This window comes from Bactrocera latifrons, unplaced genomic scaffold (genome assembly GCF_001853355.1).
Source record: "Bactrocera latifrons isolate USDA-ARS-PBARC rearing strain unplaced genomic scaffold, ASM185335v1 scaffold_240, whole genome shotgun sequence".
Lineage (NCBI taxonomy): Eukaryota > Metazoa > Arthropoda > Insecta > Diptera > Tephritidae > Bactrocera > Bactrocera latifrons.
In genome coordinates this window covers 404,779-421,724 of record NW_017535964.1, presented here as the reverse complement: position 1 = coordinate 421,724, position 16,946 = coordinate 404,779, and the positions used below count along the sequence as shown (strand labels likewise).

The following is a 16,946-nucleotide window of genomic DNA, read 5'->3' as shown; positions in this document are numbered from 1 at the left end:
ACGATGTCAACAACGGATGAGTCGACGTTGCGAGTTTTCGAGAGAAAAGTTCTGCGAAAGATTTATGATCCTTTGCGCGTTGGCCACGGCGAATATCCCATTCGATGGAACGATGAGCTGTACGCGATATACGACGACATTGACATAGTTCAGCGAATAAGACAGCGGCTACGCTGGCTAGGTCATGTTGTCCGAATGGACGAAAACCCTCCAGCTCTGAAAGTGTTCGACGCTGTACCCGCCGGGGGAAGCAGAGGAAGAGGAAGACCTCCACTCCGTTGGAAGGACCAAGTTTAGAAGGACCTGTCTTCACTTGGAATATCTGATTGGCGCCACGTAGCGAAAAGAAGAAACGACTGGCGCGCGTTTGTTAACTCGGCTATAATCGCGACTATGATGTAAGAGGCATAGCTCGATTAGATGGTAAACTTATTATTGACCAAAACATAATATACTGTAACAATAATTTTTTTAATATTCAAAATTGTAAAACAGAAATTTCAAAAACCTATTGTAAACTAAATAAAAAAAGAACATGTTTATCAGAAATTTTAAACAAAAAACAAGGAAAATTTAATCAATTAAAGAAAAAACTTAAAAATTGAAAAAATTAAACCAGGAGCGATATTAGTTTCAGGAAGAAATATTGTAGATAATCAAACATTAAATGGAACATATTTAATAACATTTGAAAATTATACTGTCATAAATAATCAAACTTATGAAAACATTGAGATAAAAATTTGGAATTATTTTAAAAATAACCATATAAATAATTTTGAAATTTTAGAATATTTTGAAACAGCTAATAAACTGTTAAAATTAGATGATATAAATATTTTAGCAGAACGGAACAAGAACATCACAGTCCATTCATTTCATTGGTACATAATTTTAATCTTGGGAATACTTTTCATAACTTACTTAATACTAAAATTAARAAAATCTCGCGAAATTCCCAAACCAATCGAAAATACGCAATTTCAAGAAATCACTTATAATACTCTTTTGGACAAAATATATAAATTAACACAAAATAATAATGAATCGGGGAGGATTCATTTTAGGAAGGGGGAGTTAACGATAGCCTCCGCATAGAAACGTTACCATAACTGTAAATAAAATTGAATCTTTGCATTTAGCAATTACACTTTAAAATCTTAACTAACGTTTTTGATTATTTAAAAATTCAATATGCTTTTTCCGTTCTCAATCCAATAATCCATTATGATCAAAACAATATCGCTCGCCCTCACAAGAAGGCATAACAATAACAATCCTAAAGAAATCAGAACGCTTAACATTCTGCTTGAATTTGCTGTCACAACTAATATTTATTGTAATTAACTCTTTGTTCTGGATTCAATCAAGCTGATGCTTACACTTCAGCTTTAGCTTTAACTTTAAGTAACAGGAACTACATGTGTTCTTATTTTATCCGCGCGTTCGCGGATGTAAAACATATATTTTTTTAAACATTCTCTCGTCGCGGGAATTAATTTGCATATTAAACGTGAAGCGGTAAGCATATCAAAGGCTATTCGGATAATTGACTTTACCAACTATTAAAAGAAAACTGTGTAATGTCATATTTTGTTATGCAAATTGTCTTGTTTTAAATATTTTCCATTTAATGGAAATACTGGGCACCTTTTTTTTATTTGGGAAGTCGATTGACTGATGAATTCAGCCCACGATTTTAATTAATTTGTTTGTTTCAATTTTCTTCTCTTTGTTGTATCTAAGTTCCCTTTGATAATGTGATTAATTTCCCCACAGCTACTAGATTAGTTTCAAATCTTCTTCGTGACGAAATTAACACCTGTAATTTGTCAACATCAATCAATTTGGTAGACAGCTCTACCTAAAATATCGTGATAAAGTATCAGTCCTAACATGTTGTTACATATGATTTAAACGATTAAAAAAAGGGTGTTTAATAGTTTTGACGTATGCAGCCAATTATAAAAGAAATAGTCCAATATATAAATATATAATAAGTAAAAGCTATTTCACGAAAAAGTAAAATTGGCATGAACACAAAGTAAAATTATAACAAGTAAAGAAGGTGCAATCGAACATTTTATACTTTTTCAACTTGAAGACATCAATGCCTGGGAAATACTTTAAGGTGTTAAACGTCAACCAGAGGATCCACATATGTATATCCAAGCAACTTAAGTATAAATACATATACAAGGTGCAATATGTCGACTGGTGCGTTAGAATCTGCTATTTTTATAGATAGTCCAGTGTGAATTTCATAACATTTCATCAATTGGAAGTGAAGTAATTGCGTTTTAAGTGTCAGTATGTTTGTGTTATCGGTGCGAAAATGAGGTCAGAACAAAGAGCTGACATTAAATTTTATTTTAAAATTGGTAAAACTTTACTGAAACATTTCAATTGATGAAACAAGTTATTAATAGGCAATGATGGCATATGCCGTAGCAGAATGCACGAGTGTTTTCAAGTGCTCGTGAGGACATAAATGAAGATCAACACGTTTGCCAATCAAAATCCGTGATCACCGGAAATTTCATCGAAACTGTTCATGACCTCACCAAAAATCAGCCGAAGTCATCATTGAAATTCATGGAAATGGAATTGCATATCTCCAAAACATCGATTTATCGCATTTTGACCAAACTTTTGGATTTACGAAAGGTGTGTGCACGGTTTGTTCCACACAAATTGACTGACGACCAAAAGTTGCTCAGAATCCAACAACGCTTGTGACCGATTATTTGACCAAAAATTACATTTTAACCATTAACCAATCCCCGTATTCAGCTGATATGGCACTTTTTGACTTCTTCTTTTTCGGAAAAATTTATTTGCCCATGAAAGGAAAGCGTTAAGCAGACGTACATAGAGGCCATTCAAAAGGCTTGCAACGACATACTGGCGGCCATACCGGCCAACGATATGCTTTTGGACCATGCAAAAAGCTGTATTGAAGCAGAAGGAGACCATTTTGAGCAAATTAAATTGATTTTGCCTAAAAACCTTTTATTTCTATTTTTTAAGTCCTTTGGAACGCAAGGATCCAAAGACATAGCGTTGAGAGTTGTAATTGCGTAAATTCATTTTTTGGGTAATCCAACAAAAACTTTTTAAACAAGTGTAAAAATTTATGATTTTATGATACGTTATGACAAGTTGTGCGAGACCCCTAATAGTCAGAAAAAGCAGATTGGTCCCATCTGGATTTATAAGTGAGGAAACAAAGGCATCGATGTTGATGGGTCCGTCATATGATGACAGATTACAGCTGGTTTTTCGTATTTTGTTATTATATTATATTTGTAATGTTTAGTGAAAAGAGATTTAAAAATAATTGAGAGAAACTCTTATAGCATCAATGATAGTTTCATTAATTGTGGGCTCAAATAAATCCAAAATTGGTCTTATATCTAGACATTTTTGAAATATCTGAATTACATTTAACAGAAAGCCTTCCTTGGAAGTTTTTTTTATCATTTTATTGGTTGCAAATATTGTATATTCTGCGGTCTGGTTCTATGGCTACAAAAATATTTTTATACTCTGATAAAATCCAGGTTAATAAAAAAAATGACAAGACGACTGAAATCCTTGTGTCTTGACGAAATTAGACAAATGTCTTCTTTGGAACTGTAAGGAGGTTGGTGTTATATTGGTATTGCTACACTCCCAAAAAGTTATCAATAGAAGATGTATTCAGATCTTTATCTAGATAAGATATATCCCTCATAGAGGATATAGTCATGTGCAGAAGTTCACACAAGTGAGGAAAGTTCTCTGACCGCCATTCACTTGGGAGTGGCCAGAAACGATTCTTTTACATATGACTCAAGCAGCTCACGACTTCCCGTCTTTGACCAAGTATCCTCTGGGTAGCCTAAGAATATCCGTTTGAAGGCCAGCTAAAGTAAGGTGGCGAAACATGACCTCATTTTTCTGATTTGCGCATACTCCCCGACGGAAGAGAAGGACGATGTGACCAAAGATGCCTTTTATGAGTGCTTAGAGCGCACCTATGAGAGCTGCCCCCGCTACGATGTCAAAATTGTGCTTGGCGAAGAAAGTATCTTTGACCCTACGGTCAGTAAATTCAGCCTCCACGAGGAAACAAGTTTATCTACAATCAGATTCAAATTCGCTTTCAAAACATCAGTATACGAGTATTTATTAGCGCTCATTATTTCAGCTGCAGTAAAACTGTGCTTAAAAAATAACAGGAATTCGCGGGTTGGGAGAGTCCTATACTCAAAACTTTTCATTATGGTGACATTCTTGCTCCCGAAGTACGATATTTTTATGCCCTGAACAAGGTATATTAAGTTTGTCACGAAGTTTGTAGCACCCAGAAGGAAGGGTCGGGGACCCTATAAAGTATATATGTATATATATAAATGATCAATATATCGAGCTGAGTCGATTTAGCCATGTCCGTTTGTCTGTCCGTCTGTCTGTATATATACGAACTAGTCCCTCAGTTCTTAAGATATCCTTTTGTAATTTTGCAAACGTCGTTTTCTCTTCAAGGAGCTGTTCATTTGTCGAAACTGCCGATATCGGACCCCTTTAACATATAGCTGCCATACAAACTGAACGACCGGAATCAAGTTATTGTATGGAAAACTTTCACATTTCACAATGTATTTTTACAATCCGAAGAAATTGTTCAGATCGATTAACTATAACATATAGCTGCCATATAAACTGAATACATAGTTACTAACAGAAATGCCCCTGTGAAGGTGCAACCGAAGTTAACGTTTTTTCTTGTTTCACCTGCATTCATTGCTTACTATATCTGTGGCAACCGTTAAGGTTAGACGTACTTTTATGAGCTTGGCGATTGGATTTAGATCGAAGTGGTTGGTCGTGAATTCTTGGACAAGAACAATACTGTAACCATGGCCCAGCCTCCATATTCGCCAGCCATGGCCCCATGGGGCTTTTTCGTACGAATGATTATTTCGCAGAATCTCGTTAGGCAATTGTTCGTATTGATATTAAGCTTCTATTGTACTTTTACACATTTACACCTTTAACATTATACTTTCGTACTAACGATTTGAATAGACAACCGATGCCGATATTTTACATCCTTTACATTTTACTTTAAGGAACCCGTTTAAACTAAAAGTTTAAATAAACAGCTGCGGTCGATACTTCTAGCAGAACTGATATAAATATAGGGTAGGCGATATAGATGTCGTTGCAGTCATATAACTCCAGTGCTATCAATCACATTGTGTCATACCATATAGTGTTGGAAAGGTGAGATTTTAAGCTTCATTTAATCAAAAACAAATTAAATTCTGGAGAGTTGAAAAACAGTTACAGCTGTTCAAAAATTAGTGAAAATGATGAAGAAATTCACTATTTCTTGAAAGTTTTGAATAAAAAGGGAAGATTGTCACGCAAGCCACCAATGAATTTTGTGGAGTTTACTTACACGATTCTGCCTCAGTTCGTGTAACACAACAATGGTTCGTTCGCTTCGGTTCTGGAAATTTCGATTTACACTGATGGAATAATGTCTCTAGCGGAAAATGGGGAAAAAGTGGTTGACCAAAATGGTACATATTTGTTTATTTAATTATTAGTATAAATATATAAAAAAAATGAAGTTTAATTAGAAATACGAAAAGACTTTTTCGACTACCCAATATTACAACTATGAAAGCCAGTTCTTAACAGATCGAATATTGTTTGTGATCAAAATCACAACAATTTATATACAAGATATGTATGCTCCATACATATAGCTTCAAATATGTGCGAGTTAATTCCCCATGTTTAAGCAAATTTCCACTATTACATCTGCACTAATTAATTAATTTCTAACATATTGTTTTGCTATGCTCTCTGATGCTGTGATGATAGTTGCATTCTTGCATAGAATATTTCTGACGGTGTAATATATTTCAATTGTGCTAGTATGCGGACACAAATGTTTATAAATATTTTATGTATGTATGTACATAGATATTCTGCACAAACTTTTGTTTTTGAATACTATATATTTTTCTTGAAATGCTAAACCGACGATGACCGAAGTAAAAAAAAATCCCCCCCAATGTGCTTCTATTTAGCTTTTAATGCTTCTTTTATTTTGAATTTTACTCTGGCGGATGAGTTCTTACTTTTTCTCTTGCACTTTTTACTTGTGTTTGCTTTGGATTATTTTGTATTTTTTATGATTTTTATTTAGCATTAGTATTTGCGGACATGTTCAACGCGCACATATAATTATTAATTTCTAATTCTGCAAGGCTTGCAGTATATGTGAAACTTATAGGCAGATAATTATGGTAAATGAAACGGGCTAAGGAATTACGGTTGTTGGGAAGGTATAATACACTTAAAACAGTTAAAGCTGATACGATACTAAGTACTCGAAATAACGTAAAAACCAATATTTATATATTTTAGGGTTCATAGGTTAACTTTATATCATTTGCGGTGAAAAAATGTTAATTGAGCTAAAGAACAAATTTTCAACAAAACTGTATTATTTAAAAACAATATTCAATATCTGTATTAATGCCAGCGTGCTTTTTAGTTGATATAGTGACTAAACATGCTCAAAATAATACATATGCTTTATGTACTTTGCTTCAAATCAATTCTATACTATTATGCTTTACGGCAGCTACATCCAGCTAACGAAGTGATTATTATAAATTGAGTGAAATATTATTTAAACAAAAGTATTTATTTACACGAATTTGTTTAAAACACATTTTGTTAAAAACTCTAAGAAGAAATTCATGTGTACACTAAATAAGTAAGAGTATTGAACAAATATAAAAAGCTGATATTCGCAGATTGTGGCAGCAATGTATTTTAACTCAAAACTCGCATTTACTTATATATAGGGTTGAAATATTAGTTTTACCTTTGAATCCCATAAATTTAAAGTTCAAAAATGTGTGGCAGCGAATATATGAGTATAAATGCCGTGTTTAAGAGATTTTGTTCCTTTGACGACAACTGCAACAACTTATAAGATATATAAATATCTATGTACATTGTGTATATATGTGTATGAATTTAAAAAAAATATAAGTAATATTAAATATGTATGCCTGTGTCGGCTCAATAGTGCTGATAGGATGATAAATTCTCAAACAGTTATGGTAAAGCACAAATAATTCATATATTTGATCTCTGGTCAATAATCGAGTATCAAATGGCTGAGAGAAATATACAAACTTCAAAATAATAATACCTACAAATTTATTTAAAAAGGTAAGTAAGCCGTAAGTTATTAAATGGGAAATCCAATATATGATTTGTATATACATAATAGCATTGTAAAAGATATTCTCACAAAGTAAAGAAATTGAAAACCAACAGAATATATCAAATGTAGTTTTTCACAATCACTTCATATCAACATTTTTAATCAATCAATAGAAATTTTATTTTCTCAATTCAAATAAATGAAAATGAACAAAATCTAAATATGTGCTTCAAATATCATTTCTAAATACATGTGTTTTAACAGCTGTTTCTTCATATGGCAGTAGATATTTTCGGATTGTAGAAATTTCACTACCAGAAACCAGCAGCTCTCCCAGCTTTTTACGCTCTCAACTTGTGTTCTCTTCTGTTCGCTTCTGCTGGGGTTTTGGTTAAGAAACTCATTTCCAGCAGGAATAGTGTTATTTAGCAATAATTCAGAGGTAAGAAACAATTCTAATGTTCCTTTTGTTCTCTCGCGATATGTTGCTACAACATGTTACTAGGGAGTAGTATGTTAATTTTGTTCACCTAGCAGTTGTTTGTAACGATTGAAATCCGGTTTACTGTCTGTCTGTTAGTCTATCCGTCTGTCTGCGCAAGCTGTAATTGGTTAACAATTGAGACATCTTCAAGGAAAACTCTTCTTTTTTTCTGTAAATCAACCAAAATTGTTCATGCCAAACCTAATAATTTTCAGCTGAATTAATTTCATTCTTTCTCTGCAGCAGCCGCTAAGGTTATATGTGTTTTTATGAGTTGGAGATTTTCGTTTGTTAAAAGTTTACTCTTCGTTTCTTGTTTCTTGGCAAAAACAATACTAAAATGATGCACCAGTCCTTGTACTCGCCCGACATGGCTCGGTGACACTTTTTCTTATTTCTACCTAAAACTAAATCGAATCTTAAGCCTTAAAACGACGGCCCTGTTTTACTAGATAGATGAAAAGCTAAAGGCTATCCCAAAAATCGTGTTTGAGAAGTGTTTCGATGATTAGAAGAAGTACTGGCGTAAGTGCATAATATCGAATGGGGACTATTTTGAAGGCAGCAACTTTAACAAGAGAATACATGTTTTATTTAAAAAAATAATAAATTCAGTTCTTTAAACACACCACGTACAACCACAGAATTTTTAATTCCATATGATTCATTCAGTTTGCAATATTCAAATCAAGATGCAATAAATATATCGAAACTAAATTGTGCAAAACTATTGCCTTTAAGGTAAGCCTCATATTTTCAAAATGAGACCATAATTATTAAGCCATAGGTACCGAAGATGTGGACCCCACTGGCTGTGGTTGACTATAAATTGAAAATATAGGCCAGTGTATAGTATATGAAATTCGGAGAGAATCTTTCTTAGGCCCCATACACCCAATTGGTCAACATGTGTGATGAATGAATATAAATGAAATTTGTGTAGACTTTGGTCCACACATCATATCCCTAATATAATCGATTCCGATCTTATCAATATATTAAACTTAGCCCCTTTGATTACATAACCTTAATCACATATCTCATTTGAGGATAATTTTTATACAATTTAACTAATTTAGTCTATAGCATATAATGCAACCTAATAAAATATCAAATTTAACTGTAATCCATTCATTATTTCGTCGAACAATGAATGTTGAATTCTTTCGCAACATTTTCAGTATAAAGTTTCGGCTTTGATCCTTGCAAGTTGCAAGAATACAACCTGTTCGGTTACACTCCAATTGATCCTTTGCTTTCTTATTTTTTACATATTGAATTGAACATTTGAATAATGTTTGTGAGACCCTAAAGAGTATTTTAAGCCCCAATCCCTAAATTTCTTACCTGAATATAGATAAATTCAGTTTTCTATTGATTACATTTTGGGAGTGTGGCAATAAAAATATAACACCAACCACCCTACAGTTCTAAAGAACACATGTGTTAAGTTTCGTCAAGATACAAGGATTTCATTCGTCTTGTTATTTTTTTTTATTTATTTTTATGGCACCGTATTGTGATTCCGCTACCAAGTTTACTTCAACATCGTGTAAAATATATAATATTTACAACCGATAAAATGATAAAAAAACTTCCAAGGAAGGCTTTCTGTTAAATGTAATTCAGGTATTTCAAAAGTCTCTAGATATAAGACCAATTTTGGATTTATTTACAATAAATTAAATTATCATTGAAGCTGTAAGAGTTTCTCTCGATTATTTTTAAATTTCTTTTCACTAAACATTACAAATATAATATAATAACAAAATACGAAAAACCAGCTGTAATCTGTCATTATATGACGGACCCATCAACATCGATGCCTTTCTTTTCTCACTTTTAAATCCAGATGGAACCAATCTGCTTTTTCTGACTTTTAGGGGACTCTCACAACTTGTCATAGCGCATCATAAAATCATAAATTTTTACACTTGTTTTTTGTTGGATTACATAAAAATGAATTTATGCAATTGCAACTCTCAACGCTATGTTTTTGGATCCTTATAACTTACAAGGTGCGCTAAAAAGGACTTAACAGAACAAATGATTTTTAGGCAAAATCAATTTATTTTGCTCAAAATAGTCTCCTTCTGCTTCAATACAGCTTTTTGCATGGTCCAAAAGCATATCGTTGGCTGGTGTGGCCGCCAGTATGCAGGTGCAAGCCGTTTGAATGGCCTCTACGTCTGCATAACGCTCTCCTTTCATGGGAAAATGCATTTTTCCGAAAAAGAAGAAGTCAAAAAGTGCCATATCAGGTGAATACGAGGATTGGTTAATGGTTAAAATGTAATTTTTGATCAAATAATCGGTCACAAGAGTTGTTGGATTCTGGACAATTTTTGGTCATCAGTCATTTTGTCCGGAACAAACCATCCACACATCTTTCGTAAGCCCAAATGTTCAGTCAAAATGCGATAAATCGATGTTTTGATTCCATGTCCATGAATTTCGATGATGATTTAGGCTGATTTCGGCTGATTTTTGATGACTTTGCGCACAGTTTCAATGGAATTTCCGGTGATCACGGATTTTGATTGGCCCACATGTTGAAACCACTCCTGCATTACGCTACGGGATGGACCATCATCGCCTATCAATAACTTGTTTCATCAACTGAAGCGTCTCGGAAAAAGTTTGACCAACTTTAAAATAAAATTTATGTTGGCTCTTTGTTCGGAGCTCATTTTCGCACCAATAACACAAACATACTGACAGTGAAAATTCAATAACTTCACTTCAAATCTATAAAATATCATGAAATTCTCACTAAACAATCGTTAAAGATAGCAGACTAACGCCCTAGTCGACTTATAGCTGGCGACACCCGAGAGCGCTAGATTCAAAATATCCTGTTTACTTTGGAATATCCCTTGTATAACTTTATGAGACTGTATGAATCCCCTATGTAATTTCCTAAATTATCCGAAAATTTTCTTGATATTTGTCATAGAGTTTGAAAATTTGTGAGCATATTATGCTCAATTTCATCATAATTTTATATTTTATGGTAATCTAGGAAATTGTCAACTATAAATACAACACTGAACAGTCATAAATTTGATAAAAGTTGTATTTTTCATTAATTGCTCTATCGAATATTCCCCCTTTCAAGTTTTCCTTACTATGCTCCGAAAATTTTCTAAAAAAATTATTTTATAATTCTTCTAACTTGATCACGTATTAAATCACTGAGTTCATTTTAAGAAACTAGCTTTGGTGTAGATTCAGCCTTCCTTAAACACATTTGAGTAAAACAGAATATTTTGTAGACTGTAAGTTCAGATTTCTCCACGTTTGATTTTAGGGAAAACCTTAAAACTTTCCACATCATTTTTGCATACTTTCAGTAGGTTATGGGGCTGAGTGTGGGCACAAAAAAGTTCACAGAACTTTTATTGTTTTCTAGCCTATAATTGGTAAAAATCAAAGGTATGCATTAATTAATATGTGTGACCTGGTCTACGAAAAGGGAGCGTGCGAAAACTAGTTTTCTGGGAAGTAGCTGTTAAAAATCTCATCTTCCATCCGAATCAACTAAAAAGTGAAAATTGATTTTTTGACACCTAAGCCCCCTTTCCGTAGACCAGGTCACATGTAATGCTTTCACGAATACATTTCTGATTCAGGTATTTAAAAACATAAAAATTTGCTAACAAACTATATATATATATATTTTTTTTTTTGATTTTTTTTTTAGAGCAGTGTAATTTTACAAGGTTTTGAAATGAGACTTGAGATACAAATAATTTTCTTGAGAAATCCCAGTAAGCCTTTTTTATCTCTGGCGATTTGCATCTCATTTCAATTATTTCCTTATTGTGAGGGATGGAATTTCTGCATGATAAAATTTTCTAAAATTTTATATTGTAAGTACTTGTGGCGAGGTTTTCTTATGTTATAATGGAAGTGCATACGTATTTTCCGTATTTTGGAAACGAGGAGAATCAAACGAAATAATATTTAATTTTCATCTTTAACGCAATTGATTCGGCAAATAAAATTAATGAAGTTATTTTGATAAGACATGAATGACTGAAATCCAAATCCCACATTTGTAAGAATAATATTGACTAATAAGTTTTCCGTTTTTCTTTACTCGCGGACACATGCGAGAAAACACGTACAGTGGACCAATAAAGTTTACATAGGTGTATGTTCTAGTAAAATACGACGCTTTTTTTTATGTAATGAATAAATTCTGTTTTGTTTCTATCCATTTCAAAAATTTAAAAGTTAAATTTGCTTAAATCGGCTGTTTATTGCGGCCTCTTCTATTTATAACAAGACCCAAAACACCCGTCTCATCTTGTACGTCCAGGGTTTTCATGAACTTAAAAATAACTCCATAGGTCCGGTAATCACTAGACATCAATCCTATTCACAATACCTGGAAATTTTTGGAAAATCGTATTCGAAAACTTCGAATTTCATCAAAATATGGCCAAACAGCTGAATTATGGACTTAGTGCGTCAAAATATTTGGAAATAATACTAGGAATTGAGTAGGGAGCATATATCGATGTCTAGAGATAATAATAGCAACATATTGTAGGCCAAAACCTGCTAAAACTTATGTAATTACTTTTGAATTGTATAAATAATCATTGCTGTACGTAAACTTTTTAGATATAAATTTGGCGCACTTTCAGCTTTAGCACTAACTTTTTTTAATTCAAAAAAATTTTTTTTTGATATGCTATATTTAATGTTAAATATTCATATCTTGGAATGGATAGAAAAAGACACAAAATTTATTCATTACAAAAAAAAAAGTGTAGTAATTTACTAGAATTAGGTGTATGTAAACTTTATTGGCCCACTGTGTACCATTGTGGTGCAAATTATTATGGTCATTTGACGTGATGACGTTTATTCTGCATTAAGTATGGACTGAAGCGTGAATTATTAAAGGAAGAAAATTCCAGATAATTATATTTTCAGAATTCAATCATAAAGGGGAGATTTATGAGTTTTACCTTTGTGTTAGTAGGCACAACAAAAACCAGAAACCGGCAAATGAGATTATTGCTGCATGAAAATGTATTTAAGATTTAGCACCTCAAGCACATATTATTGATTATTTTAGTTTTTGGACCGTAAAGACTTTTTCTATATGCCGTGCTAAATTCCAAAATTATTTAAGAACGGGCTGCAGTCGAAAATTATACAGTTTAATAATATCAGCGCAAGGAAAATCACGATTTTTTGCTTATCCTCAAACAGTCACCAAATTAATATTAGTGCATAACGTTAACAAGGTTTTAGCATCAACACATTTTTACATTAGGTAAACGGTCAAAATTTTAGTGATACAGTGGTCTTTTCCAAGGTTCTGCTATTTATATATAAGTACAATAGTTATAACTTTTCTCTCGCTATCAAATAATGATTGTTTAATCTCTGCTTTTCCTTCTCAGGGAGGCCGCAACATTTGATATTGTTATCAAACTAAACAAGTTTGAAGTCGTGAGAATCGTGCATTTATTGACAGTGGTTTAAGCTGTAGAGCATTTAACATGGATGCCAAGAAGAACATAGCGACATCGCAAGCAAGTGGCACTACATTGCGTCGTCCGATTCAAATTGTGAAAAAACGTTCTGGTCCATTAGATGATGCACTAAAAGAGCTATATCAGGAGCTAAGTGATGAACCCGCTACGACTGACACGACAGCGTCGACGGCAACACAAGCGGCTTTTACAGTTTGGCAACCATCTTCAAGAGATACCAGTATTAAATTTCCCTCATTCACAGTGACCGCAGCATCACCACAATCCGCACGTCGTCGTCCAACAACCAAAGAGAAAGAGAAAAAACGCGAACGTTGGTTACTTACACGTAAAACTTGGAAATATATGACTGACGCTGGACGTAAGCTTATACCAGAAGGAGCGCAAAACTGTAAAGAAGACGTAGCGAAGATTGAAGCAAATTTTCAACAGATTTGTTCTAATGAACCCCGTTTTATATTGTGGCGTCGGAAGTCTTCTTATCCAGGAGCCGTGCGAAATTCGAAACAACGTTTGAAACATTTATTGCAACATACGGGACAAAAGGGACCAAATACGATAGAAGCAATAGAAAAGGAAGAAGCACACAATGCTAATCAAGTAATCGATCTTTTGCAGTCTTTTTTAAAGCTTGACGAAATGTGTAAAACTACGACATTACTCAGCTCCAAAACTGTGCGGCCAGATCAGACAGCTTCGCCAAGTGCTCGTCGTCCTAGTAGCGTTCGGAAGTCAGCGGCTAACAGTGGGAATATAACTTTACGTGGTCCTAATTTTTTTGCACTGGAACTTCCTAACGACTTACAACAACTTAATGAAATCGATCAACTGCTTGAACGATTACGAAGAATTTCTCGTAGTGCGAAAGTAAATGAATTCACAATACCACCAAATGATATTACTCCAGCTATTCTTCAGGATAAGGTTTTACTTAAACAAATATATAATTCTCTTAAAAAGCAACAGTTACATCGTGTTTTGAGTACACATTCCACACCGTCATTAAAGGGTACCCGACCGAATATAAGGCACTCTTCATCATTATCTAGTTTACAGAATTTTAACCTTAATAGACTTGTTAAGTTTGGGGGTAGTACTAAAGATCAGGATTTGAATTTAGAACCTTCCCATAAAGAAGCTATCATTCAATTGAGAAAATCCGCTACAAAACTAACGGTATCATCACCGACAATAACTGGAGCAGTACCAAAAAACCAACTTTTTTCAATCCCAAAGGACACTAGTATCAAACCTATGCCTCCTACGCCAACGCCTCGCACACGTAAGCCACCAAATACACTTAGTCTACCAGCTTTAAACAAAAACAGCACAAATAACGTACCTTTAAGACATGTGAAACAGCCTCAGGCTGTGAAGAATTTTAATTCTTGTGGAACTCAAACTAACTTTGTCCCTTTGCAAGAAATTAAACGTTTAGCAGAAGAATATAAGAATCTGAAACAGGAAAATGCTTCACTGAAGGCTTTATTAAGTTTCACGCCCAGCGCCACTGATGATGAGATGGAAAAAGGCGCCAGTTCTACAACAACGACAAGCCCTCCACGCCATCATAGTCGCAAGAGTTCTATAGATAATGAAAATATATCACAATCCGTAAGTGATACGATTAAGCGATATTTGCGTATGGCGCGAAAGAAGAGTGTCAATGATGGTAACTCTAATCGATTTAAGCGTGTTAATTACGATCGTAATTTACGCAATATAAAAGTGAAGGGCGAAATTAATCCGCCTGGTATGGATGAAGACAATTCGAAAGCTGTACAAACATTGGACGCATGGCCCGTGATTTGTTTAGACTTTATACGTGGCAAAGAAACATATAGTATCTTAGAGGCAGCTCACGCCGAATGGCAGCGGTCACTAGATGAACGTATTCAAAAAAAGATGGAATACGGCCAAAAAATCTGTGATTTAAACAATGCCACATTAACACCGGCTGTATCGAGTTGTGGTTCCTCATCTGCACCGACATCGCCAACATCTCCTGTAACTTTCAGTGAAGCTAGCCACAATTTAGAAACTCGTCAAGCGAACCACGGAATTGGAAGCAGCATGGGAAGCCTTCGTCACGTTGGATCACAGTTTTTATCAAATTTATGGCACGGAACTAGTATTAGTAAAGCAGGAACTCCAGATGATGAAGATGCTGGCAACAGAAGTGCTGAAAGACATGTTCCAAATCATTCTAGTAGCTTTTTAAAATTTCATCGAAGTTCAAAACACGATCACAGCCCAATAACTAATGACTGTAAGTACAGATATAGCTATATATACATGTATGTAAATATATTAAAAAATAATTAACATAATTATGTCAAACAATATTTTTTGGAACATTTAATGTTTGCGAGCTGGTAAAAAATATGTTAAAAGCCTTCTATCGTAGAATGGATGCCCTCTTCAACTTAACTGAATAGACAAAACAACTCAGTTGAATCTAGTTCCGCTCGGAGCTGATTACGGACTAATAAAGCATATGTCATAAAAACGTACAATCAGTTCGATATAACCGAAGTTAACATTTTTTATTGGTTTTTGTTTGTTTAGTGCAAGTCGGTATAGTCTCCGAGGTAATAGCTCAAATCGGACAACTTTCAGATCTTTAATACTCGATATCTAAGAATTTCGGACAAATGAATAGACCGATTGCGCAGCCATAATGCATCGCCCTTAGTGTAAATGGCATAGACTGGTGTTAATTATTTTTGGTATTTGTGTTAAATAAATTTTGATAAATTTCTTTAATGTTCTTTTTATAAATTTACAATGATAAGGAATCAGAATTTTTTATAATTTTAGTTCCTCTAATCGATTAAATTTAACAGAATTTTCCAAGTTTGCTATACTTATATATGTACACAGATATAGTATGGGGTGATGCTCGCTTAATACATACATATGTATGTATGAATGCCGCATTTACAAACAAGCAAATGTACTAATACTAATAAAAGATTTGCGTTTAGTCTAGCTATTGTGGCACTGATTCACGTTTTCAGTGCACATATTTATTCAGTTCCCCTTTTGGTTGGTTTGAATTTCAATAGAAATTTGTTTAAATAACGTTTGAAAAACTACTATCCAGCTATAGTCAGAACATAGGTAAACAAAGTGAAAATCGATTAGGGCGAAAAAAACTTTTAACAGAAAAAAATTCAAATCTTCAAACTTTGTTGTTCAAAGAAATTTACTAAACACACTTATTAGTTTTGACGGTTACTAAAAGTACAAGCAGAAAGAAAAAAATGGCTAAAAAGTATCTAAACATCCCATATCAATTCATTACGTATGAATTCTTGCATGTGCTCACATACATACATACACATTTAAATGAGTACGCCAAATCAATGAGCAAATGTGTGCATACGAATCTTGTATGGAATAAATGCATAAGTATATATTTGAATGATTTAGTAATGTCCAATTCCGACGATCGGCAAAAGTATGCAAATTTAAACAGTAGGGGCAACTAATGAAAGACGAGCGAAACGAAAACAAATTCTTTTTGGCATCAATAGCAATGTACACTAAGGTTAATACGCCAGAGGCCACTACACGTGAATACTATAACATATACACATGCACTTAAATCTCATCAACTAAGGATTATTAACATAGTAAAATAATTCACACTGCGAAATGTAAGTTGATTTCGACGCAGAAGTTATATATTATAATAAAT

At 33.6% G+C, this 16,946-nt stretch overlaps 1 protein-coding gene across 11 annotated transcripts in view; it reads left to right on the top strand.

Moving 5' to 3' along the window:
• The first annotated feature begins 2,082 nt into the window (after nt 1-2,082).
• The window catches only part of LOC108969128, a 46,451-nt gene continuing 31,587 nt past the window's right edge, over nt 2,083-16,946 (top strand). For 3 of the 11 annotated variants that reach the window (XM_018933679.1, XM_018933678.1, XM_018933668.1), the window contains exons 1-3: nt 6,186-6,347; nt 6,430-7,248; nt 13,151-15,512. In XM_018933679.1, coding sequence (XP_018789224.1) covers nt 13,250-15,512 — 2,263 coding nt within the window. In that variant the 5' untranslated portion in view covers nt 6,186-6,347; nt 6,430-7,248; nt 13,151-13,249. Of the gene's footprint in view, nt 2,132-6,185; nt 6,348-6,429; nt 7,249-7,666; nt 7,686-13,001; nt 13,021-13,150; nt 15,513-16,946 lie in introns of those variants that run through there. The other 8 variants (XM_018933669.1, XM_018933671.1, XM_018933670.1 and 5 more) reach the window with 8 other exon arrangements.